This window comes from Triturus cristatus, chromosome 9 (assembly GCF_964204655.1).
Source record: "Triturus cristatus chromosome 9, aTriCri1.1, whole genome shotgun sequence".
Classification (NCBI taxonomy): Eukaryota; Metazoa; Chordata; class Amphibia; order Caudata; family Salamandridae; genus Triturus; species Triturus cristatus.
In genome coordinates, this window is record NC_140592.1 from 20,542,079 (window position 1) to 20,567,398 (window position 25,320).

Below are 25,320 nucleotides of genomic sequence, written 5' to 3' on the forward strand. Positions count from 1 at the left end.
AGCCTTAGGGCGCTCAATGGAAATCAATGGGAATGTTCCGGTTTGGAAAGAGGCTGCAGGCTCGGGGACGAGGATGTTTCAGGTGCCACCACCACTTCGAGAGGTAAGTTGGGTAGTTGTAGGTTAGGTGGGTACCCCAGGATTGGGCACAGGGGGTCGCAGGGCGCCGGGTGCAGGGGTGCTTTTTGACGTCGGGAATCTTACCCTCTGGTTGATCGCGGCTGGGGTGGCACTTGGTTCTGAGGCTGCAGGCTTCTTCCGGGATGTCGAGGGGGGTCCTTGGGTGCCGGACTCTGGGTCACAGTCGCCGTGGGGTCGTCCTCTGGGTCTTTGTCCACTCCGGCACTGGCCAGGCTTGGCTGGTGCAGAGTGTGTTGGGTCCGCGGTCCCGGGCTGGTGCCAGGGATAGCAAGTAGGTTTCTTGAGTAGAGCCTCTACTCGTGGGAGTCCCAGGGGCTTAGAGCTAAAAGGTAGCCAGGTCCTCCGGGGTTGGTGAGGTTGCTGGCCACGTGGGATGCCGCGCTGGTGCAGGTTCGAGAGTCGACAGGCCGGTAGGGCTGGGGCCAAAGCAGTTGGTGTCTTCTTCTCTTTTTAGCAGCTGCAGGGCAGGTCTTTGTTCTTCTTGCTCTTCTTGTCGTTTTTCTATCTGGAATCTGAGGAAGGAAGGTTCAGGGGGCCCCTAAATACTAGATTTAGGGGCGTTACAGGTAGGTGAAGGCCAGGGACCAATGGGTCCTTGTCCTGGGGTGGGTACACCCCCTATCCTGCCTCTCTCCTGTGGGAGGGGGGCAGTAGCCTAATCCTGATAGGGTAGGGCCTCCCATCTTCAAGATGGCGAGAGCCCGGAGATGTGCTTCACCTCGCCTCCCCCACCTGAGGGGTGGGGTGGGCAGGCTGGCACATCCCCTGTCCTTGTATGGGGTTTCCGGCCAAGCTTCCCGCCAGAGTGGGGGGTTGCAGTGGCCTGGGGAAACTCCAACTGGCGGCATGCCTTTGAAGCTTCCCTTTGCTCATCCTGGGGGAGGAGATTTCTCACCTCACCCAGGATGTGCATTGTTGCAGGCCCGGGAGAGCAGGGGCTCTCCCACCCAGGGGTCCAGCAACGTGTCTGCTGTGTGGCAGCCTGGGCAGCCTCAGAGCAGACGTGGATTGCAAGTTAGCTGTAAGGGGGCATCTTCTAAGATGCCCTCTGGGGTGCTTAGTACATTAAATCCTACACTGGCATCAGTGTGGGTTCAATGTGCTGAGAAGTTTGATACCAAACTTCCCAGGCTTCAGTGTTGCCAATATGGTGCTGTGGAGCTCGTGTTTGACAAGCTCTCAGCACCATGTATTCTTAAATGACAGCACTGCACTTACAGTGCCCAGGAATGGACCCGGGTACTGTAGGGGCACAGGGCTCCTGCTCCTGTGCCCACACCATAGGCGTAATGCACCCAGCTAGAGGGGTGGCTGACATATGCCTTGGCAGTGTAGGTGATGGGCATGGTACACAGTGATGTGTGCCATGTCGACTCTTTGTTTTGTCCTGCACCCAGACACTCAGCCTGCAAGGGCAGTGTGTGTGTGTAAGGGTACAGGGCCTCTGAGGGTGGCACAATGAGTGCTGCAGCCCTTAGAGGCCTTCCCTGGTCACAAGGCCCTGGGTACCTAGGGTACCATTTACTAGGGGCTGACATGTGGCTAGGGTTTGCCAATTTGGAGTTTGTGTGGTTTAAGGAAGGAACATAGGCCCTGGGCACCTGATTGGCAGGAACCCAGGGTACACTCAATCGAAGTACATTCAGCAATTTAGCAAAAAGTGGGGGCATACCATGCAAGAAAGATGGCACTTTCTCACACTGGCTCCCAGCCATCTACCACCACCAGACAGGTTTTTGGACCCCTGGGTAGAGACGCATCCTGGGCAGACATGCCATGCCTCCTTTCTCAGGATGGGCAGGGTTCTCGAAGAGGGTGCTTCAAAGGCCCGCTTGTGAGAAAGTGCCATCTTTCTTGCATGGCATGCCCCCACTTTTTGCTAAATTGCTGAATGTACTTCGATTGAGTGTACCCTGGGTTCCTGCCAATCAGGTGCCCAGGGCCTATGTTCCTTCCTTAAACCACACAAACTCCAAATTGGCAAACCCTAGCCACATGTCAGCCCCTAGTAAATGGTACCCTAGGTACCCAGGGCCTTGTGGCCAGGGAAGGCCTCTAAGGGCTGCAGCACTCATTGTGCCACCCTCAGAGGCCCTGTACCCTTACACACACACTGCCCTTGCAGGCTGAGTGTCTGGGTGCAGGACAAAACAAAGAGTCGACATGGCACACATCACTGTGTCCCATGCCCATCACCTACACTGCCAAGGCATATGTCAGCCACCCCTCTAGCTGGGTGCATTACGCCTATGGTGTGGGCACAGGAGCAGGAGCCCTGTGCCCCTACAGTACCCGGGTCCATTCCTGGGCACTGTAAGTGCAGTGCTGTCATTTAAGAGTACATGGTGCTGAGAGCTTGTCAAACACGAGCTCCACAGCACCATATTGGCAACACTGAAGCCTGGGAAGTTTGGTATCAAACTTCTCAGCACATTGAACCCACACTGATGCCAGTGTAGGATTTAATGTACTAAGCACCACAGAGGGCATCTTAGAGATGCCCCCTTACAGCTAACTTACAATCCACGTCTGCTCTGAGGCTGCCCAGGCTGCCACACAGCAGACACGTTGCTGGACCCCTGGGTGGGAGAGCCCCTGCTCTCCCGGGCCTGCAACAATGCACATCCTGGGTGAGGTGAGAAATCTCCTCCCCCAGGATGAGCAAAGGGAAGCTTCAAAGGCAGGCCGCCATTTGGAGTTTCCCCAGGCCACTGCAACCCCCCACTCTGGCGGGAAGCTTGGCCGGAAACCCCATACAAGGACAGGGGATGTGCCAGCCTGCCCACCCCACCCCTCAGGTGGGGGAGGCGAGGTGAAGCACATCTCCGGGCTCTCGCCATCTTGAAGATGGGAGGCCCTACCCTATCAGGATTAGGCTACTGCCCCCCTCCCACAGGAGAGAGGTAGGATAGGGGGTGTACCCACCCCAGGACAAGGACCCATTGGTCCCTGGCCTTCACCTACCTATAACGCCCCTAAATCTAGTATTTAGGGGCACCCTGAACCTTCCTTCCTCAGATTCCAGATAGAAAACTACAAGAAGAGCAAGAAGAACAAGGACCTGCCCTGCAGCTGCTAAAAAGAGAAGAAGACACCAACTGCTTTGGCCCCAGCCCTACCGGCCTGTCGACTCTCGAACCTGCACCAGCGCGGCATCTCTCGTGGCCAGCAACCTCACCAACCCCGGAGGACCTGGCTACCTTTTGGCTCTAAGCCCCTGGGACTCCCATGAGTAGAGGCTCTACTCAAGAAACCTATTTTTAACCCCTGGCAGCAGCCCGGAACCGCGGACCCAACACACTCTGCACCAGCCAAGCCTGGCCAGTGCCGGAGTGGACAAAGACCCTGAGGACGACCCCACGCCGACTGTGACCCAGAGTCCGGCACCCAAGGACCCCCCTCGACATCCCGGAAGAAGCCTGCAGCCTTAGAACCGAGTGCCACCCCAACCGCGATCAACCAGAGGGTAAGATTCCCGACGTCAAAAGGCACCCCTGCACCCGGCGCCCTGCGGCCCCCTGTGCCCAATCCCGGGGTACCCACCTAACCTACAACTACCCAACTTACCTCTCGAAGTGGTGGTGGCACCTGAAACATCCTCGTCCCCGAGCCTGCAGCCTTTTTCCAAACCGGAACATTCCCATTGATTTCCATTGAGCGCCCGAAGGCTCAAAAGCACCCTGCACCCAGCCGCCCGAGTGGCCCTGGCAGTGCACTCTCTACACTAACCTACTTCCCCACTTGCCCTGAGTAAGTGACAAGGAGCCCAGCTCCCACAGCCGCGTGGCTTGCCAGACAGCAGCCACCAACCAAGGCCCCCCTATCCCTCATAGGATAACATTGGGCCTAACTCTCTCTGCACCCGGCCGTCCTGAAACCGCTCAGGGTGAACCAACTGTACCTACCTGACACTGGGGGACCCCTGAGTCCATGCCCGGAATTTCAACTCTGCCAGTCGAGTACTTACCCTTAAACCGCTAACTTCATTTTCCTCATAGGGTAACATTGACTGGCTTTTTCTTCAAAAATCTGCTAAGTGTGAACTTTTCAAAACTGCAAATATTCACCAAAGATCAGCCAAGTGACAAAAACGAATTTACTCACCTGCTCCTAGGTGAGCTCCCAGTGCTGGATCTTGGTGCCCAGCCCTGACCCTGAAAAGTGTCCACAACTATACTTACCTCTAACTCATTTTTCTCCCATAGGAAACCATTGTCTGCTTTTCTGTGAAATTTCTTCTAAGTGTCTATTTTTGCAAATTTGAAATATTCTTTTAAAATCGAACCATTTCTGCAAACGAAATTACTTACCTGTTTTTGATAAGGACCCCAGTCCTGGGTCTAGGTACCCAGTCCTGGATTACTAAAGTAACGATAAAGTACTCTACCTGCAATTTGAATTTCTTGCCATAGAGATCCATTGAATGTTTTCTTTGAAATATTTTCTAAGTGCTAACTTTTGAAATAACTGTAATTATTTTTAAATAATATTTAGCTATTAAGTCGACTTTCATCACTTGATTCTGAATACTGACCCAAGGCTGGATCTAGGAGCCAGACCTGGAATTCCAAAAGTAATCTGAAAAGTAATTTATTACAAATAACCTGAATTTACCATTGAGCTCAATGCATTGTTATGTTTAGGAAATAGGATTGTTTATTGCAACCAACTGTGACTGTTTACACAAATGTATTGCTTAAGGCAAAAGTATTTATATTCAACCTCACATTCTGAGAAAGTATATTTTTACCCCCTTTGTGGTTCTAAAAATAAAACAAGCATATATTTTATATATATAAACCATTGGCCTAGAGTTCAGTTATTGAGTGTGTGAAACCATTTGCTGACTGAGTGTATACAATAAATGCTTTACACTGTCCTCTGGTACTGCCTTACTGCTCGACCAAGCTACCACTTTTGAGAGTAAGGTCATACCTAACTTTGACCTCTATCAGCCTCTGGGGGACTGTGGACTCTGTACACCCTGTACCTATTAGGGAACAGTATATACAGAGCCACTTTCTCACATTGGTGGCAGCGGTGGGATACAAACTTGCATTTGTTGGACTACTTGGTTACCATCTGATCACACGACAGAACTCTTAAAAATTGCCTTTAGAATTCTGATTGGTTTTTCCAAAATTACTAAAAGTCTTGCTAGGGCCTTGCTTAAGTCCCATTAGAATTTTAGAAAAATAAAAGTCACTATAGTCAGGGTAGAGGGTTAGAACTGTCAGGTTAGAATGTCTCAAACAAACCCAGCTATTAGTGATAATAATAACATGGACCTGGTGGAGGAGCTCGACCTCACACCTTACTTACACTTGTCTTTCAAGGAATTGAGGTCCTTATGTAAACTCAAAAATGTACAAATGGGTCTGCATCCAACCAAACAAGGGCTCCAGGAGCTCCTGGCTGAGTATGCTAAAGACCACCCATCTGAAAATGGTGATGGCCAGTCAGATGAGGAAAGGGAAACAGGGGAGGTGGACAACAACCTCCCCATACTATTCCCTAGGGAGGAGATGGCACCCATACCCTCCAACTCAAGACATAGCATCTGGGCACCTAGAGACCACACAGGTGGCTCTGGTCCCAGAGACAACACTGGGGGACCCCCCAGTGAAGAGGACAGCCTTGTGAGGCTGGCCAAGAGATTAGATCTAGACTCCAGGCTCCTGGCTCTAGAAAAAGAAAGGAGAGAGATGGGTTTAGCACCCATCAATGGTGGCAGCAATAATAAAAACAAGGATAGGGAGGAAACTTCTGACCCTAAAATCCCCAAAGGGATTGTCCCTAAATTTGAGGAAGGTGATGATATCACCAAATGGTTCACAGCCTTTGAGAGGGCTTGTGATATCAGGAAAGTAAAGAAACCTCTCTGGGGGGCACTCCTGTGGGAACTGTTCTCTGGTAACTGCAGGGACAGGCTTCTGACTCTCTCTGGGCCAGAAGCAGGATCCTATGACCTCATGAAGAAAGCTCTGATTGAGGGATTTGGATTCACCACTGAGGAGTATAGAATTAGATTCAGGGGGGCTCACAAAACCCAGACCCAGTCCTGGATTGATTTTGTTGATTTCTCAGTGAAGACACTGGATGGTTGGTTAGCTGGACATGGTGTGCAGGATTTTACTGGATTGTACAAATGAAAAGTTGCATCAGCATTTGGTAAACCTAGGCCTAATTTCTCCCCAAGAATTGGGAAAGAAGGCAGACCACTGGGTCAAGACTAGGGTGACCAAGACAACCACTGGGGGTGACCAAAAGAAAGTGGTCACAAAACCTCCCCAGGGGAAAGGTGGTGAGAATCCCCAAGATAAAAAGTCTGAGTCTTCCAAAGGGCCACAAAACCTGTTCAGGTGGGTGGGACCCAAACTACTCCCTATGTGCCCCAACCATATAGGGGGAAGAACTTTGATCCCTTAAAGGCCTGGTGTAATACCTGTAAAAAGCAGGGACACCTAACTGTAACTTGCCCCCAAAACAAAGCCCCTAAGGCACCCAGTACAGCTACTCCTGGGGCAGCAAGTATACAAATGGGATCAGAGGTGTACCCTGAGCAAATCTGGGAACACACTGAAGCAAGTTTAGTCTCCTTGGGAGAAGTGGAGTTTGCCACTGTGGCTGTGTGGCCCCCCAACTTAAAGAAATACTTACAGTACCCCTGGGTAAATGGAACTAGGGTAGAAGCTCTGAGGGATACAGGTGCCAGTGTCACTATGGTGAAAGACACACTGGTTTCCCCTGAGCAATACTTGATTGGGAAGTCTTACCCAGTCACCAACGCTGACAGTGTCACCACTAGTCATCCCATGGCCATGGTAACATTAGGCTGGGGGGGGGGTTACTGGCCTGAAACAGGTAGTGGTCTCTCCAAAGTTGCCAGCTGCATGCCTGCTTGGAAATGATCTGGAAACCTCAGCCTGGGCTGAGGTTGAGTTAAAGGCCCATGCAGCCATGCTGGGCATCCCTGAATTGGTGTGTGTGCAAACCAGAGCACAGAGCAAGAGGAAGGGTGAAAGAGTAGGTCTGGAGCCTGGAATAATGGCCCAACCAACCAAGAGGAAGGGCAAGAAGACTGGGGGACCAGCTTCTGTACAGCCAAACACTCAGAACCCCTCTCCCCCTGGAGAGGATGTAGAAAGAGTAGGTCTGGAGCCTGGAATAATGGCCCAACCAACCAAGAGGAAGGGCAAGAAGACTGGGGGACCAGCTTCTGTACAGCCAAACACTCAGAACCCCTCTCCCCCTGGAGAGGATGTAGATACCCCTGAGGGAACTGAGTCCATGGAGCTTGACCCTTACCAGGTTGAACTCTTGGGCCCAGGGGGACCCTCTAGGGAAGAGCTGTGCCAGGGTCAGGGAGACTGTCCCACTCTTGAAAGCCTGAGACAACAAGCTGCTTCAGAAGCCAGGGGAGATGTCAGTGGTACCCACAGAGCTTATTGGGAAGAGGGATTACTGTATGCTGAGGCAAGAGACCCCACTCCTGGAGCCACCAGGAGGGTGGTAGTGCCACAGAAGTACAGGGAGTTCCTCCTAACTTTGGCTCATGACATCCCCCTAGCTGGACATCTGGGGCAATCCAAAACTTGGGAAAGGTTAGTGAGTCACTTTTACTGGCCCCAGATGCACCAAAAGGTGAAGGAGTTTGTCAGCTCCTGTGTTACCTGTCAGGCCAGTGGCAAGACAGGTGGCCACCCAAAGGCCCCCCTCACTCCACTACCAGTGGTGGGGGTGCCCTTTGAAAGGGTAGGATTGGACATTGTGGGTCCACTTGCACCTCCCACAGCCTCAGGAAATAAATGTATACTAGTAGTAGTGGATGATGCTACTAGGTACCCTGAATGCAATTCCACTTAGGACTACTACAGCCCCTGCAGTAGCCAAGGCCATCCTGGGTGTCTTCACCAGGGTAGGGTTTCCTAAGGAGGCGGTTTCAGACAGAGGTTCCAACTTCATGTCTGCTTACCGGGCACACATGTGGAAGGAGTGTGGAGTGCAGTACAAGTTTGCTACACCCCACCATCCACAAACCAATGGCTTTGTTGAGAGATTCAACAAGACATTGAAAGGCATGATCATTGGTCTTCCTGGGAAACTCAAAAGGAGATGGGATGTCCTGTTACCATGCCTGCTTTTTGCTTACAGAGAAGTACCACAGAAGGGAGTAGGTTTCTCACCCTTTGAACTTCTGTTTGGTCATCCTGTGTGGGGACCACTTTGTCTTGTAAAAGAGGTCTGGGAGTGGCCTCTTCAAGAACCCAAACAAGACATAGTGGACTATGTGCTTGGCCTAAGGTCCAGACTGGCTGAGTACATGGAGAGAGCATCCAAGAACCTTGAGGCCAGCCAGGAGCTTCAGAAGCACTGGTATGACCAAAAAGCTGCACTGGTTGAATTTCAACCTGGGCAACAGGTGTGGGTATTGGAGCCAGTGGCACCAAGGGCCCTCCAAGATAGATGGAGTGGCCCTTACCCTATCCTAGAGGGGAAGAGTGAGGTCACCTATTTAGTTGACCTGGGCACTAGCAGGACACCCAAAAGGGTTATCCATGTGAACTTCCTTAACTCTACAATGACAGGGCTGACATCACCATGCTGATGGTGACTGATGAGGAACAGGAAGCGGAGAGTGAACCTCTCCCTGACCTCTTCTCCTACAGGCCACAAGCTGGGTCAGTAGATGGTGTGGTCTTTTCAGACACCCTCTCTGCTCAACAGCAGACTGACTGCAGGCAAGTATTGCAACAGTATGCTAGCCTCTTTTCCCTGACCCCTGGTCTGACAAACTGGTGTACCCATGATGTGGACACTGGTGACAGTGCACCTGTCAAGAACAAAATCTATCGCCAGTCAGACCAAGTTCAGGAAAGCATCAAAGCTGAGGTCAGCAAGATGCTGGAGTTAGGGGTCATTGAACCCTCTGAGAGCCCCTGGGCTAGCCCAGTGGTTCTGGTCCCCAAACCTCATCAACAGGGTGGAAAGAGAGATGAGGTTCTGTATGGACTATAGAGGGCTCAACTCTGTCACCAAGACAGATGCTCACCCTATTCCAAGAGCAGATGAGCTGATAGATAAATTAGGGGCAGCCCAATTTCTCATTACCTTTGACTTAACTGCAGGGTGCTGGTAGATTGGCATGGCCCCAGGAGCAAAAGAAAAGACAGCATTCTCCACACCTGATGGGCATTATCAGTTTACTGCTCTGTATATACTGTTCCCAAATAGGTACCGTGTGTACAGAGTCCACAGTCCCCAGAGGTTTGGCAGAGGCTAAAGTTAGATATAACCTTATTCTCTAAAGTGGTGGCTTGGTCGAGCAGTAAGGCAGTATCAGAGGGTGGCACAATAAGTGCTGCTACCCTTAGGGGCCTTCTCTGGTCACAAGGCCCTGGGCACCTAGGGCACCATTTACCAGGGGCTGACAAGTGACCAGAGATGCCAATTTGGTTTTGGCTGTTAGGCAGTTTTTAGGGAAGGAACACAGGCCCTGGGCACCTGATTGGCAGGAGCCCAGGGCACAACAAGGAAAAGTGCATCAGTTATCAGGCAAAAAAGGGGTTGGGGAAACCCACTTTCTTACACTCGCAGCTCCAAAAAGAGACCAATGGACATGCCTCTATCGGCTCCATCTCCAACAAAGCAGAGAGACATTGGAACATCTCCTCTCAGACTCCCTTCTCCACCTGGGTGGAGACGATGAACCAATAGGGGATCCTAGTCCGCCTCACACACCAGACCCATGGGACGTTTATAATACACCAGATGCCCCTAATGTACCACAAGATGACATCTATCCCTCTAGACTTTCCCCTCCAGAGGACACCATAGGTTTCACCTAGCTCGTTCATAGAGCTGCACAATACCACGGGGTACAATTGCACACAGACCCTGTGGAGGAGGATTTCTTAATGGACACATTCGATACATCCCAAAGGTCCACTTCTGTTCTCCCTATGTTAAAAGGGGTACTCAAACACGCACCTGAGGTGTTTAAAGATCCTGTTAGAGCTAGGGTTATTAACCCCAGGATAGAGAAAAAATACAAATCTGCCCCAGCAGACCCTGTTTACATCAAGGGAGAAATACCATTGGATTCTTTAGGGGTCTCGAACGCCAGAAAGGGCGCTAACTCAAAACGTCAGGGGATGCTCCGCTACCCAATAAGAAATCGAAACTCTTGTATGCTTCTGGTAAACGTACAGCGTCACTAGCAGCCAACATTTGGCGAATCGCCAACACACAAGCTTTGTTGGCTAGATACGATAGTGCACATTATGACGAGCTGGAGACCCTATTGCAACACTCTCCTGACAAATACAAGACCAAGGCCAACGACGTCATACAGGAGGGTAAACTTATAACAAACACCTCCATTCGTTGCGCTCTAGACGTGGCAGACACCGCCTCCCGAGCCATTAACACAAGTGTCCTTCTACGTAGACATGCATGGCTACTCATTTCTGGTTTTAAACCAGAAGTACAAACTACAATACTTAACCAACCATTGGATCAGGAACACCTAGTTGGCCCTGCCGTGGATTCCTCACTAGATAAGATGATAAAAGACACTGACACGGCTAAATAAATGGGAGCCTTGCAATCGCAAGCTCCCAGACGTTCTTTTTGTCGCTCCTCTTACAAGGTCTCCGCCAGAGGTTATTCCTCGGACAACCCCTCCACGTCCTATAAAAATCCCACCCAGATCTCATTCACCAGAGCTTATCAAAGAGGGGGCTACCGAGGCAATAATAACAAAGGTAGAGGCAAAACCAACAATACTCGCTCCGCCTCCATCCCTACCGAATGACTTCCCTCCACTCCCCCCCTGACCTTTCCACTCCGGGGAAGATTGCTACAATTCCTACCTGTCTGGAACAACATCACTACAGACAGGTGGGTGAGACAAATCGTTCAATCAGGTTATTGTCTAGAACCCCCCTCTACCCCCCGACAGAGCCCAATGTCATCAGAACATTTATCGCTGCTAAAGCAAGAAGTACTTTCCCTCCTACAAAAACATGCAATAGAACCAGTTCCCCTGGCTCAACAAAACACAGGGGTTTACTCCCTGTACTTCTTCATTCGGAAAAAGGACGGCTCTCTGAGGCCCATCTTGGACCTCAGACCCCTAAACCTCTACATACAATCAGACCATTTTCACACAGTCACACTTCAACAGGTCCTTCCTCTTCTCACACAAGGCGATTTCCTTGCCATTCTAGATCTCAAGGACACCTACTTCCATATTCCCATTCACACTTCTCACAGGAAATATCTCCGGTTTGTAGTGGACGGGTCAGCATTACCAATTCAACGTACTCCCATTCGGAGTCACCACAGTGCCCAGAGTCTTCACCAATTGTCTAGCGGTGGTTGCGGCTTACCTAAGAAGACAACAAATTCACGTCTTCCCATTCCTAGACGACTGGCTCATAAAAGCCAAGTCATACAACCAATGTGTACATCACACTTACGCCACAATCCCACTACTCCATGACTTAGGGTTTACTATAAAGCACGCAAAGTCTCACCTACAACCGTCCCACATACAACAGTACCTCGGTGCTACAATAAACACCTCAAAAACACTTGCATATCCTAATCCACCCAGGATAGCAAGCATCCAACGCCTCATAACAAAATTCCAGCCGCAACTCTCTTCCAGCTAGAGTGTTTATGCAGATGATGGCCTCTTGCATCTATATAGTACATCATGCAAGACTCCAGATGCGTCCCCTACAGGGATGTTTAGCACGTCAGTGGAACCAGGCTCATGGTCAGCTGATAGATCTGGTGTTGGTGGATGGCTGCACGCATCGCTCTCTGCAGAAGTGGAACACCCAAAACCTATTCAAAGGGTGACCGTTCATCGAGCCGGTTCCACAGATTGTGCTAACAGCGGACACATCGCTCTCCGGCTGGGGAGCTCATCTATTACATCACACCATGCAGGGCAGGTGGACGCCTCAACAAAAGTTACTACATATCAATCACCTGGAGTTACTAGCCATATTTCTGGTGTTAGTCATTCCAGAAACAAATACCAGGCAAAGCTGTTCTAGTCCGTACCGACAACATGACAGCAATGTACTACATACAGAAACAAGGCGAGACACACTCCCTACAGCTCTCTCAATTAACACAAAGCATATAGAGATGGGCTATTCCCGAGAACATTTTTCTCCTAGCCCAACACGTTCCGGGATTCCAGAACAACATAGCAGATCTATTAAGTCGTCAGGCGCAACAGATTCACGAGTGGGAACTTCATCCGCAAGTTCTTCCCACATTTTTTCACGTGGGGGCAACCAGAGATAGATCTCTTCGCCACAAACAAACGCCAAATGCCCAAGCTACGTCGCCAGATAGCCACGCCCATTGTCCAAAGGCAATGCAATATAGATGAATTGGTCAGGCAGATTTGCGTATGCTTTTCCGCCTCCCACTCATTCCACTGGTGGTGTGCAAATTGCAGCAACACTCACTGACTCTCATCCTAGTTGCTCCAACATGGGCCAGACAACTGTGGTACACCACATTACTAGAACTAGTCCCGCACCAAAAACTACACCTCTTCTCACGCCTTTTAACCGAGAACCGTGGAGAGATCAGACACCCAGACCCAGCACAGCTCAACCTTGCGATCTGGCTCCTGAGGTCTTAGAGTTTGGTTACCTTAACCTTCCCCCTGACTGTATGAATGTTATTAAAGAGGCTAGACGCCCCACCACTAGAGCCTGCTATGCAGCCAAGTAGAAAAGATGTGTGATATATTGACACAACAACACCATCAATCCTTTAGATGTGTCTATTCAACACATCATAGGTTACCTACAGCATCTTCAAAGGTGTAATCTAGCATACACCTCTATTAGGTTACACCTCGCTGCCATAGCGGCCTACTTGCAAAATAGACAACACTTGTAGCTATTCAGGGTACCGGCCATCAAAGCATTTATGGAAGGCCTCAAAAGAATCATTCCTCCCAGCCTACCACCCTCACCTGTGTGGAATTTAAACATTGTTCTCATGAGACTAATGGGCCCTCCATTCGAACCTCTGCACAAATACGAGGTACAATTTCTAACATGGAAAGTCGCTTTCCTGGTGGCCATTACTTCCCTTAGAAGAGACAGTGAGCTACAGACACTCACTATTCAAGAACCATTTTTACAACTCCATCATAACAAAGTGGTTCTCAGAACCAATCCCAAATTCCTCCCTAAAGTTATGTACCCCTTTCACCTCAACCAGGCTGTGGCGTTGCCAGTATTCTTCTCGCAACAACAAACAGTCGCAGAAAGAGCTCTTCATACTTTAGGTGTAAAAAGAGCACTCCTTTATGACATTGAAAGAACAAAAGTTTTTCGCAAGACAAAACCACTTTTCGTGTCCTTCTCACCACCACATAAAGGCAACCCCATATCAAAATCCAGAATTGCAAGGTGGATTGTCAAATGTATACAAATTTGCTATCACAAAGCAAAACGTACACTATCTATTCCCCCTAAAGCCCACTCTACCCGAAAGATAGGGGCTTCAATGGCATTTTTAGGGAACATTCCCTTAGATGACATCTGCAAAGCAGCTTCATGGGCTACACCGCACACATTCACAAAGCACTGTTGTGTAGATGTGCAAACAAAACAACAAGCTAGTGTGGGCCAGGCTGTACTCAAAACACTATTTCAAACTACTGCAACAGGTACTGGTGGTCGCCGCTAAGGAGGGGTACTGCTATACAATCTATGCACAGTGTGTGATCTGTGGCTAATATGCCTCAAACGGAAAATGCTACTTACCAGTATGCATCTGTTCTTGGCATGTAGAGCTGCAGATTCACACACGTCCACCCACCTCCCCAGCTACCTATATCTGTTCCAGTATTATCTTATTTAGATACAGCATACATGGGCATCTTTTCTGTTTCTCACAACTCCATCATTTCCCTGCTGGCGAAAAAACAATCAGACGATGGAGCCGATGCCCATGCGCACTATGATCCAAAAGAGGAGTCGCCTATCTCGTGATTTCCAAAGACTTTAAAAAAAAAAAAAAACACTAGTGCAAACGTCCGGGCCCAACACCAGATGGCAATGTATGCTCAGTGTGTGGCTCTGCAGCTCTACATGCCAAAGACAGATGCATACTGGTAAGTAGCATTTTCCTTCTTAGGGCCATTACTCACCGCATTCCTCCTGTTCCTTTCATAATGCCCCGGTGGGACTTGAATCGGGTCTTAACTTACCTCATGTGTGCTCCTTTCGAGCCACTACATAATTGTCCTCTCAGACTCTTGACCTTAAAGACTGCCTTTCTGGTTGCCATCACATCTGCTCGCAGGGTGAGTGAGCTTCAGGCTCTTTCTTCTAAACCTCCTGTTCGAGGCATATGAGCTGCAGATTGTACACTTAGCATAGATCGCCATCTGGTGTTGGGCCCGGATGTTTGCAGTTTGTTTTTCTTCTTGGACAGTCTTTGGAAGTCACGAGTTTGGTGACTCCTCCTTCGGTCCGTACTGCGCATGGGCTTCGGCTCCATCCTCAGATTGTTTTTTTCCGCCATCGGGCTCGGATGTGATACTTCGTGCTCCGGCTTCGAACTTCTACGGTTCCAGCCTCGACGGAAAATCCTCGTCTCTTCGAGTTTCTTCATCATCCTCTTCATCTCTCGAAGCGGCACTTTTCTCCATCCCGTACATCGGCACCGGCCTTCGGGCCCTCCTCGACTCCGGTCCCGGCCGATGGAAAGGACTCCGTTCAAAAAGTGCTCAAAATGTGGGTCTAAATTTCCCCACACCGACCTCCATCAGGTGTGTAATCTTTGCCTCTCTCCAGAACACGAGGCCAGAGACTGCCCCGCCTGTAAGTCTTTTCGATCGAAGAAAACCATCCGGGATCGAAAAGCTCGACGCACCATGGCGCACTCATCGTCTGCAGCTCCACCGGACATCTTCGGAGACGGCGCCGAAGCTTCGGGGCAAACACACACAGAGCAGGAAGAAGACGTCGTCAGCGCTTCCGAGGTCGACGACTCCGACGTGGAGGACATCACACCGGCGCAGCGGGCCGTGAGTACTGTGCCCCCTCCCACCCCCGCGCCCAAAACCAAAGAGACTCAGGTTACTCCCTCGCCTGCCGGCCTGGGCAAAACCAAAGCTTCGATCACCCCACCTTCGGGCTCGGTGTCGAAGCATCCAAAGTCTCACGGCAGCTCGGAATCGAGCCAGCCGACGCCCGGTGCCGAAAAACAGCATCCGGCACCGAAGAAAGCAATATCCAGCTCGACTCCAAAGCCACCGGTGCCGAAGCCTGGACTCTCGGTGCCGACCAAACACAAACATAAATCTGTCGGCACCGACGCTCCGGCGCCGAAAACTCCTTCGACGCCGAAAAAACAGGAGGCCCCAAAAAAGCATGGCGCACACAAACCATCGAAGTCCTCGGTTCCGAAATCACCGGTGCCGACGGACGATTCGACGCCACTGGCTCTGTTTACACCAGACCCTCTACAAAAGACTCTGTCCAAAGATCCAAAGACTGGACTATTGACTTTAATTATCAAGAAAAGACGCCTTGATACTCCGGCTCCTCCTCCACCACCCAAACGGAAGGACTCTGCTACTTCTCCCCTCAGAGTGCCCTCCCCACTACCACCTCCCCTACCTCCTCCACCTCCTCCACCCCCTCCCAGGTCTCCGCCACCCTTACCTCACTACTCTCCGGCCCCGTCCCCAGATCCGGACGACGGGGACCCGGACAATTATCCGGCGGATGCCCCCATGGATCCCACTCCACCAGGGACCCCAGACCCGTGGGAGGATTACAATAACCCTGATGTACCCGATATTCCTCAGGACGACCTATACCCATCCAGGCCGTCTCCTCCAGAGGACTCCTTAGGGTTCCATCATTTAGTGCAGAGAGCAGCACACTACCATGGGGTGGACATGCACACTGAACCAGTGGAAGACGACTTCTTACTGGATACATTCGACATACAGGACAAATCCACCTCCATTTTACCCATGCTCAAGGGTGTCACCAAGCATGCCGCAGAGGTGTTCAAAGACCCTTTCAGGGCCAGGGTACTAAACCCTAGAATAGAGAAAAAGTATAAGGCGGCACCCACAGACCCTGCATACATTAAGGGCCCTGCTCCCTTAGATTCCCTAGTTGTCTCTACAGCTAGAAAGCGGGCTAACTCCCAGTCCTCAGGAGAAGCCCCACCGCCAGACAAGGAATCCAAACTCCTAGACGTGTCTGGCAAGCGCACCGCCTCTCAAGCTGCAAACATGTGGCGCATTGCAAACACACAAGCGCTACTGGCGCGCTATGACAGAGCACACTACGATGAACTTGAGGCTCTTATGCAGCACCTCCCCGAGAAACACAAGCGTAGGGCTCATGAGCTAATACAGGAGGGTAAACTCATTACAAACACCTCCATTAAGTGTGCCCTCGATGCAGCCGACACTGCTTCTAGAGCCATAAATACCAGTGTCCTGCTTCGTCGCCATGCCTGGCTCAGGATCTCAGGGTTTAAGCCTGAAGTCCAGGCGCCCATACTCAATCACCCCTTTGACCAACAAACGCTCTTTGGGCCCAAGGTAGACGAAGCGTTGGAAAAGATGAAAAAGGACACAGACACAGCAAAGTCTATGGGGGCACTCCAAACACAAGCGTCTAAACGTTCCTTTCGACGCTCCTCCTTTCGTGGCACAGGCAGAGGCTTCTCCACCGATAGCACCTCTACCTCCTACAAATCCCCTCCTCAAAATACCTTTTCAAAGGGCAACCAAAGGGGTGGTTACAGAGGCAACAACAATAAGGGCAGGGGCAAAACTAACAACACCCGTTCTGCCACCCCGCCCACACAATGACTTCCCTCCGCTCCCCCCAGACCATTCCACTCCGGTCGGGGGCAGACTACAAAACTTTATCCACGCATGGGAGTCCATAACATCGGACAAATGGGTGACCCAAATCATTCGGTCAGGGTACTGTCTCGAGCTAACATCTACCCCACCCAATATCCCACCAAGGCACCGCCCAATGTCTCAAGAACATTCCACACTGCTCAAACAGGAGGTACTCTCCCTCCTCCAAAAACACGCTATAGAGCAGGTCCCCATCAATCAGCAAAATCTAGGGGTTTACTCCCTATATTTCCTAATACCAAAAAAAGACGGGACCCTCAGGCCCATTCTGGACCTCCGGCCTCTAAATGCCTACATACATTCAGACCATTTCCATATGGTCACCCTACAACAAGTCCTCCCGCTCCTCTGTCAGGGAGACTTTCTCACAACATTGGATCTGAAGGACGCATACTTTCACATTCCAATACACCCCTCTCACAGGAAATACCTCAGGTTCGTGGTGGACGGGCAACATTACCAATTCACGGTTCTCCCCTTCGGGGTCACCACCGCACCACGGGTGTTTACCAAATGCCTAGCGGTAGTAGCAGCACACCTCAGACGTCAACACATTCACGTCTTCCCTTACTTAGACGACTGGCTGATAAAAGCCGCGTCTTATCACCAATGCGTGCAGCATACAAACAGCACCATCCAACTGCTCCACCAGCTAGGCTTCACGGTGAACTACCAAAAGTCCCACCTCATACCATCTCACACAAAGCAATATCTCGGGGCCACTATAGACACCTCCAAAGGTATTGCCTATCCAAACACAGCTAGAATCACAAGCATTCAAGCCTTACGCAAAACATTCCTTCCCCAACACTCTCTTCCAGCAAGAGTGTTCATGAAGCTCATAGGAATGATGGCATCTTGCATCTTTATAGTGCCCCATGCAAGACTACACATGCGTCCACTTCAAGAGTGCCTAGCACAACAGTGGAACCAGGGTCAGCTGACGGATCTGGTGTTGGTGGACGGCCGCACACATCACTCTCTGCAGTGGTGGAACACCACAAACCTTTCCAAAGGGCGGCCGTTCCTGGACCCGGTTCCTCAGGTGACTCTAACAGCGGACGCATCGCTCTCCGGCTGGGGAGCGCACCTCCTACACCTCACAATGCAAGGTCTATGGACGCCACAGCAAAAATTGCTCCACATCAACCATCTGGAGCTCTTGGCGATCTTTCTAGCCCTAAAATCTTTCCAAAAGCAGATTTCGGGCAAAGCAGTCCTCATTCGCACAGACAACATGACTGCAATGTATTATATCCAAAAACAGGGGGGGACACACTCTCCCCAGCTCTCCCGCTTAGCCCAGAGCATATGGAGATGGGCAATTCCCCAAAACATCTTTCTCCTGGCACAACACGTTCCAGGCGTACAAAACACCATGGCAGATCTGCTCAGCAGACAAACACAACAACTACACGAATGGGAACTGCATCCGCAAGTTCTTCAGCCATTCTTCCAACAGTGGGGGCATCCTCAGATAGACCTCTTCGCCACCCACGAAAACAAAAAATGCCCAAGCTTCGCCGCCAGATACCCACACCCATTGTCCAAGGGCAATGCGATATGGATGAACTGGTCAGGCAGATTTGCATACGCCTTTCCACCTCTCCCACTAATTCCATTAGTGGTCAGGAAGCTACAACAGCACTCCCTCACACTCATTCTGGTAGCTCCGACGTGGGCCAGGCAGCCGTGGTACACCACGCTACTACAACTATCAGTGGTACCACATCAAAAACTGCACCTATCCCCATGCCTCCTAACCCAGAACCATGGAGAAATCAGGCACCCGGACCCAGCTCAGCTCAACCTGGCGATCTGGCTCCTGAAATCCTAGAATTCGGATACCTTAACCTTCCCCCTGATTGCATGAACATCATCATGGAAGCCAGACGTCCTACCACTAGAGCATGTTATGCCGCAAAGTGGAAAAGATTTGTTATTTTCTGCCGTAACAATACAATCAACCCTTTAGATGCATCCATACAGCACATCATATGCTATCTGCTCCATCTTCACAGGTGTAACCTGGCATATTCATCCATACGCCTACACCTAGCAGCGATCGCTGCTTATCTACAAAACAGACAGCATTTATCTCTCTTCAGAGTGCCCGCTATTAAAGCCTTCATGGAAGGCCTTAAACGAGTAATTCCTCTCAGGGCACCACCTTCCCCTGTATGGAATCTAAATTTAGTTCTTACACGACTAATGGGTCCGCCCTTCGAACCAATGCATAAATGCGAGCTACAGTTTCTCACCTGGAAAACAGCTTTTCTCGTAGCTATCACTTCCCTTAGAAGGGTTGGGGAAATACAAGCGTTCACTATACAGGAACCCTTCATACAAATACATCACAGCAAGGTCATACTTCGCACAAATCCGAAGTTCCTGCCCAAGGTCATTTCCCCCTTCCATCTCAATCAATCGGTGGAACTACCTGTCTTCTTCTCGCAACCTCAATCTGTTGCAGAAAGAGCCTTACACACACTCGATGTAAAAAGGGCCTTGCTATACTACATACAAAGAACGCAACCCTTCAGGAAGACTAAACAATTGTTCGTCTCCTTCTCTCCACCACATAAAGGCAACCCCATTTCTAAATCAGGGATAGCTAGGTGGATTGTAAAATGCATACAGATTTGCTACCAAAAGGCTAAAAGAACATTATCTGTTCCGCCTAAAGCCCATTCTACAAGAAAGTTAGGGGCTTCTATGGCCTTTCTAGGGAATATACCCTTAGATGACATCTGCAAAGCAGCCACATGGTCTACACCGCACACCTTCACAAAACATTACTGTGTAGATGTGCATTCCAAGCAGCAAGCTAGAGTGGGCCAGGCTGTACTAAAGACACTATTTCAAACCACTGCAACGGATACCGGTGGTCGCCGCTAGGGTTGGGTACTGCTATATAATCTATGCTAAGTGTACAATCTGCAGCTCATATGCCTCGAACGGAATATGCTACTTACCAGTATGCATCTGTTCTTGGCATGTAGAGCTGCAGAGTTGTACACGCCCACCCGCCTCCCCGGCTACCTGTATCCGTTCCAGTACATCTTATTTAGATACTACACACATGGGTTTCTCACTGTGATTACCAAGCTCCATCATTTCCCTGTTGGCGAAAAACAATCTGAGGATGGAGCCGAAGCCCATGCGCAGTACGGACCGAAGGAGGAGTCACCAAACTCGTGACTTCCAAAGACTGTCCAAGAAGAAAAACAAACTGCAAACATCCGGGCCCAACACCAGATGGCGATCTATGCTAAGTGTACAACTCTGCAGCTCTACATGCCAAGAACAGATGCATACTGGTAAGTAGCATATTCCTTCCTTGCTGTTCATCCGGACAAGGTTGTCCTTCGAACTAGACCACCTTTTCTTCCCAAAGTGGTTACCTCTTTCCACATAGGTCAGACCATTTCCACATGGGACAGACCATTACTTTGCCCACCTTCTTCCCTCCCCGCATCCTTCTTTGGGGGAGGAGAGGCTCCACCGTCTGGATCCAAAATGTGCGCAAACATTTTATCTGTATCGCACAAAACAATTCCGGGTGGATGATCAACTCTTTGTTGGCTGTGTGGGTGCCAAGAAAGGTTGGGCCGTGCAAAAACTAACCATCTCTTGATGGGTCGTTTTTGCATTAAAATGTGTTATTCCTTGGCGAAAAAGGAACCTTTAGTAGGGTTGCGCACCGATTCCACCAGGGTGACGAGAGCACCTCCTCCTTTGGAACGTGGAGCCCCCCTCCGTGACTTCTGCCAGGCAGCCATGCGGGCCTCACTGCACACGTTAAGCATTATTGCCTGGATGGTCCGGAGACACTGCTTCTTTGGCCGTTCAGTTCTGCAGGACTTTTTGGTGTGAACTTAGTACGCAGACCCACCTCCGGAGTTGGTATGGCTGGGGTATCTATTCTAAGGTAAGGAATCTATAACTAATAGTCTCTTTCAGATGAACATGTTGCTTACCTTCGGTAACGATATATCTGTAAGAGACATATATTAGTTATAGATTCCTTACCGCCACACTCATCCTCCCGTTCAGCAAACTGACTTCTAGAGTAAGGGACTCCCTTTCAGGGAACTAGTTTTGTGCACCAGTGGTCAGTGTCTTGCATGGCTCTGCGCTTCTGGCGTGGAATATCGTGTAAAGAAATGACATCTGCGCGCAAGAGGTGGTGTCTTAAGTAGATACCGTGACGTCATTCCGGCGACCACGACGCCAACGACTAACGCATAGTCGACAGACTCCACCTACCGATGTGCAGGGGTACTCCTGAAGTAAAATTCTCCGATCCAATCTGACGCCTGGGGGTAATTCTAAAGTAAGGAATCTATAACTAATATAGCTTACAGATACATCATTACCAAAGGTAAGTAATTTGTTCGTTATGTTATTAAAATGTATAATGCGCACGAATACCAAATGGTGTCTTGGTGCTAAGACCTGTTGGTGTTTTGCCTTGCCCGTGAGGAGTTGTGAGGGTCGCTGTGTCCAGTAGGTCGATTAGCTGTTTCACTTTGTCTTGTTCAGCACCTAACACCTCATGAGAGCAACTGTGAAAAACAACATTAGCTTATTAGTTGAATATCATTGAAAAGAATATAATGGGGCAAACTTCAGAAGTCGCTGTCTGTTGAAGGATAGTCTGTGTGCCATCATTTGGGGAATTGCAGGGAAGTGGGCAGGAGCTTGGGTGTTGGTACATGTCCTTTTATGGAACTGTGTTGCTATAATTAGCTGGTGAGCTTGTTTTTCGAAAGAAGCTGGAGGCTGGAACTGATTCTGCAGTGCTGTCATATTTTCAATCTTTTGTTTTATTTTGCTATGCTGATGACCTTGTATGCCTAGCATTTGCCTCACTGTGTTGCATGCTGTGGGTGAGTGCACACATCCGCACTGCTGTTGTCCTATATGCTGAACTTTTGTGTGTTTGTGTGTACACGTATGAGCGGTACCATTTGGCTCCGCCTGTTGGGGTAATATTTCAGGTTGCCTTATTAAAGTGCATGTGAATAATTTTAATCTTGTGTTGGCAGCGATGGATAAAGCAAGCATTGGATGAGGGGATGGGCCAGGCATGGTCTCCTACAGGAGAAACAAGAACCCAGTCACTATACCAAAGCAACGACTTCTGCAGCTCTTCCAGTATCTGCAAAGACAGCGCGGGTATGGACATCGTGTTCATTGGAGTAAAACAATTGCATAAAATCGCTACGCCTAATGACATTTACTTAAAACCAGTGTGCTATGAAAGTGGTTTTGCAGATACAATGGTAGTCTGCTTTTGAATGCCTTATGAAGAGAGCACCAGCCCTGAGTTTAATTAGAATGTGATAGTTTGCTATGCCCGTCATCTTCCCTGTACGATTGTGAATGAACACCACATTGGAAAGGTTACACAGTTCACTGTGAGAAAGATTTGGGCCCTCTAAGTGGAAGTTATGAGCTGAAGGTATGAAAAGGGGCAAGAATAGCATCCACTGGTGTCCTTTGGAAGTTCTCCTTCTGTTACTAAACGTTTCTCTATTCTTTACAGATCTTTCAAATCCATTAAAGAAATGGAAGGCTCGCTATCTGATGGAGCAGACGGTCAACAAACTGCTACGGCCGCTGTCGCCTATCACACCTCCACCCCAAATCGTTATGGGCAGTGAGTCATTGAGCCCACTGATGGCCACACCCTGCTCATCCCTTCCCGGAGAGGATGAATGCCGCAATGGTTACGGCCTGATGTTCTCTCCCATCCCTTCCCTCTCTGCAAGCCGCTGTAATACTCCGCTACAGTTTGAGGTAAATAGTCCACACAATCAGAAGTCTCAAACAGTTGGAAGGAAAACTGAAGGCAACATGTTTACCACTGTTCGTATGCTGGGCCTGTCCCCGCTCTAGCTCAGACACATTCGTTGTAGTAACATTCATAGGACACTCGTGCTCATTCCAATGTCCCGTACAGAACACTGTGTTTATAAGCGTCACCCATACTTCAAACATGCACACTGCCCATTTCTGGCCCCAGCTGTGATTGAATTAATTCACTATTTCGCACGTTTTACGCTTTGTTCTCTGGACATGAAGTTTCAGAACTGTTTTTGTTCCCCAGAAACTGCAGGAGAGTGGGTTGTCGGTCCAGTATGGTCTCCATCGGTGAAATAGCACTGGTGTGGAATACCTGGTAGCAGGCAGGAATTTATTCCTATTGGGGCATAACAGGAAGTCTCGACTGCTTCCCTTCACCAAAAAAGACTAGTCTTCTGCAGTCACCAATATAACTCTGCCTTCAATGACCCTGTCGGTTACAAGGGATGTGCAGATGGAAGCCTTATGCCGCATTTTAGGAATCCGCTCATTTGACTCGCAAACAGTCCCCATGCGAGTTGTCCAAATATGGGAGTTCCAGATGCCCTTGTAGATTATTTGTCTCCTTATAGACCTAAGCTGGGGTTTATATTCTGCTATCAGTAGGGAGTCTAGAAAGCTTAAGTACAAAGCATCCTCTTGCCATAGTACAGCTGCTTTAAAACATGCGGTCTCTTTTGTGTACTGGGCCATGCCCTAATGCTTGAAACCTACTTTACATTTCCTTTTATTTGAGTTTTTTCTTGGGATTCTGTCCCTGGAAAATGTTTGAAATCTGTGGAAAGGTGGTCTCCCTTTTAAAGGTAGAATACAAAGGTTTGTCAACTTTAGTGCCATGCCATGGGGCTTTGGTTGATATTTCCGTAATTGCTATGATTTTGTCAACCTCAGTTCGACTCTTTGGAAGCCTCATTTAACTTCACTGCCTGATGGTAACTGCGCACCTCTTCCTCGTGCCCCTCCCAGAGATCCCTGGCCCTTTCCGCTTCTCAGTCTAGTTGCTAGCTTCTATATTCCATTAAATTCTGCTCATCTTTAACCGTTTTTCATTTCAGCAGCTTTGTACTTGTTTCATTGAGTTGCCTTCATCCATGATTCAGAATTAAAATTCCATTTACCCGAACAGTCTGCAGTTTCTGAAGCCACCTAGCTGGATGTTGACGAAGGGCCATTCCAAAGAATATCAGTACCTCTAGAGAGGGAGTCTGACAATACGAACAAAGTAGAAGTGAGACAATGGTCAAGCTTGTAGTGATGGGAATGGTTAGTTGTGCCCCTATTTTATCAACTAACATTCACACCTGCTGTTATTTCCTTGTCAGCGAGTCGTTTGTTTTCAGGACAGCTGCTTCTCCACTGGTTGTTTGCTGTTAGATGTGTGCTTCTTGAGCCTCCTCATGGTAAGGGCCTTCCCTACAGAGTTACATGTTCTGAGCACTCGCCCTCATCTCTGCAGCTGGTATGCAGCCAGACCTGTGTAAGAGTTGTCTGGCCAGTCTATTGTAAAAGTATTATTTATTTAAGAGCTTTTGGGATACTGGTTGTACTGATCCTTGCAGTTTCACCTTGGTGATTGGTGGTGGTGTGATACTGAGATCTGCGCAGAGACTTTTCACTGCAGTAAACCATCTGCCCTTATGCACAGCTCACACCGGACCCCAGATCTCTGTTGCAGGCTACCTAGTGTCTATGAAACCCTCATACAGACTTAAACGGTCACAAGCTTTATGAAATTAACTGGTTAGGATGAGCGGGTGATAGGAGAATTCAGAAAAGTCGTAGTTATTGGTGCAAATGGTTCCTATGCACCAAGGCTACTTTAGAGGGTGAGACAGTGCTAGGCTGCTAAAAGGTTCATCGAGGCTACAGCAAGAGCTTTAAGGCGTCTGAGAGAAAATTAAGTGAAGGCTTCCGCTGTATGTTGGCTTTATTTCTGTGGCGTTGGATCTGAACTCCTCCTTTGGGCTGCAAGAAGGGTGCTCTGACCGGTGCCAACACACTCTGCTCCCCACTTTTCTCTGGGATTTAAGAAGGGGTACATGTGTTGTTTTGAACTCTTATTCACTGTTGGGGCTGAATTTAGGTTCCCTTGTGTAGGGTACTGTTGGGTAGCCCATGGATCCATTCAGGTTGGCCTTTACTACCAAGTGATTGCAGCCTATACATCAGCCCTCTGACAATGGCCAAGCAGGTCAATCTATATTCTTGGAATGGCCCTCCTTCCATGTTTCAGCAGTTCCGGGGACAGGAAGCTAAGTCCAACCAGCTGGCTTATCTTGTCATTGTTTTCATTTGAGTGTTTGTTTTAACTGGAGCCTGGCATTAACCACAGCTATTCGGGTGAAGCTAGGCTTCCTACA

General features: G+C 49.4%; 1 protein-coding gene across 9 annotated transcripts in view; it reads left to right on the forward strand.

Moving 5' to 3' along the window:
• Positions 1–25,320, forward strand: part of SETD5 (SET domain containing 5) — a 351,936-nt gene that overhangs the window by 212,305 nt on the left and 114,311 nt on the right. For all 9 annotated transcript variants that reach the window (XM_085624253.1, XM_085624258.1, XM_085624255.1 and 6 more), the window contains 2 exons: positions 22,141–22,270; positions 22,641–22,894. In XM_085624253.1, coding sequence (XP_085480379.1) covers positions 22,141–22,270; positions 22,641–22,894 — 384 coding nt within the window. The remainder of the gene's footprint in view (positions 1–22,140; positions 22,271–22,640; positions 22,895–25,320) is intronic.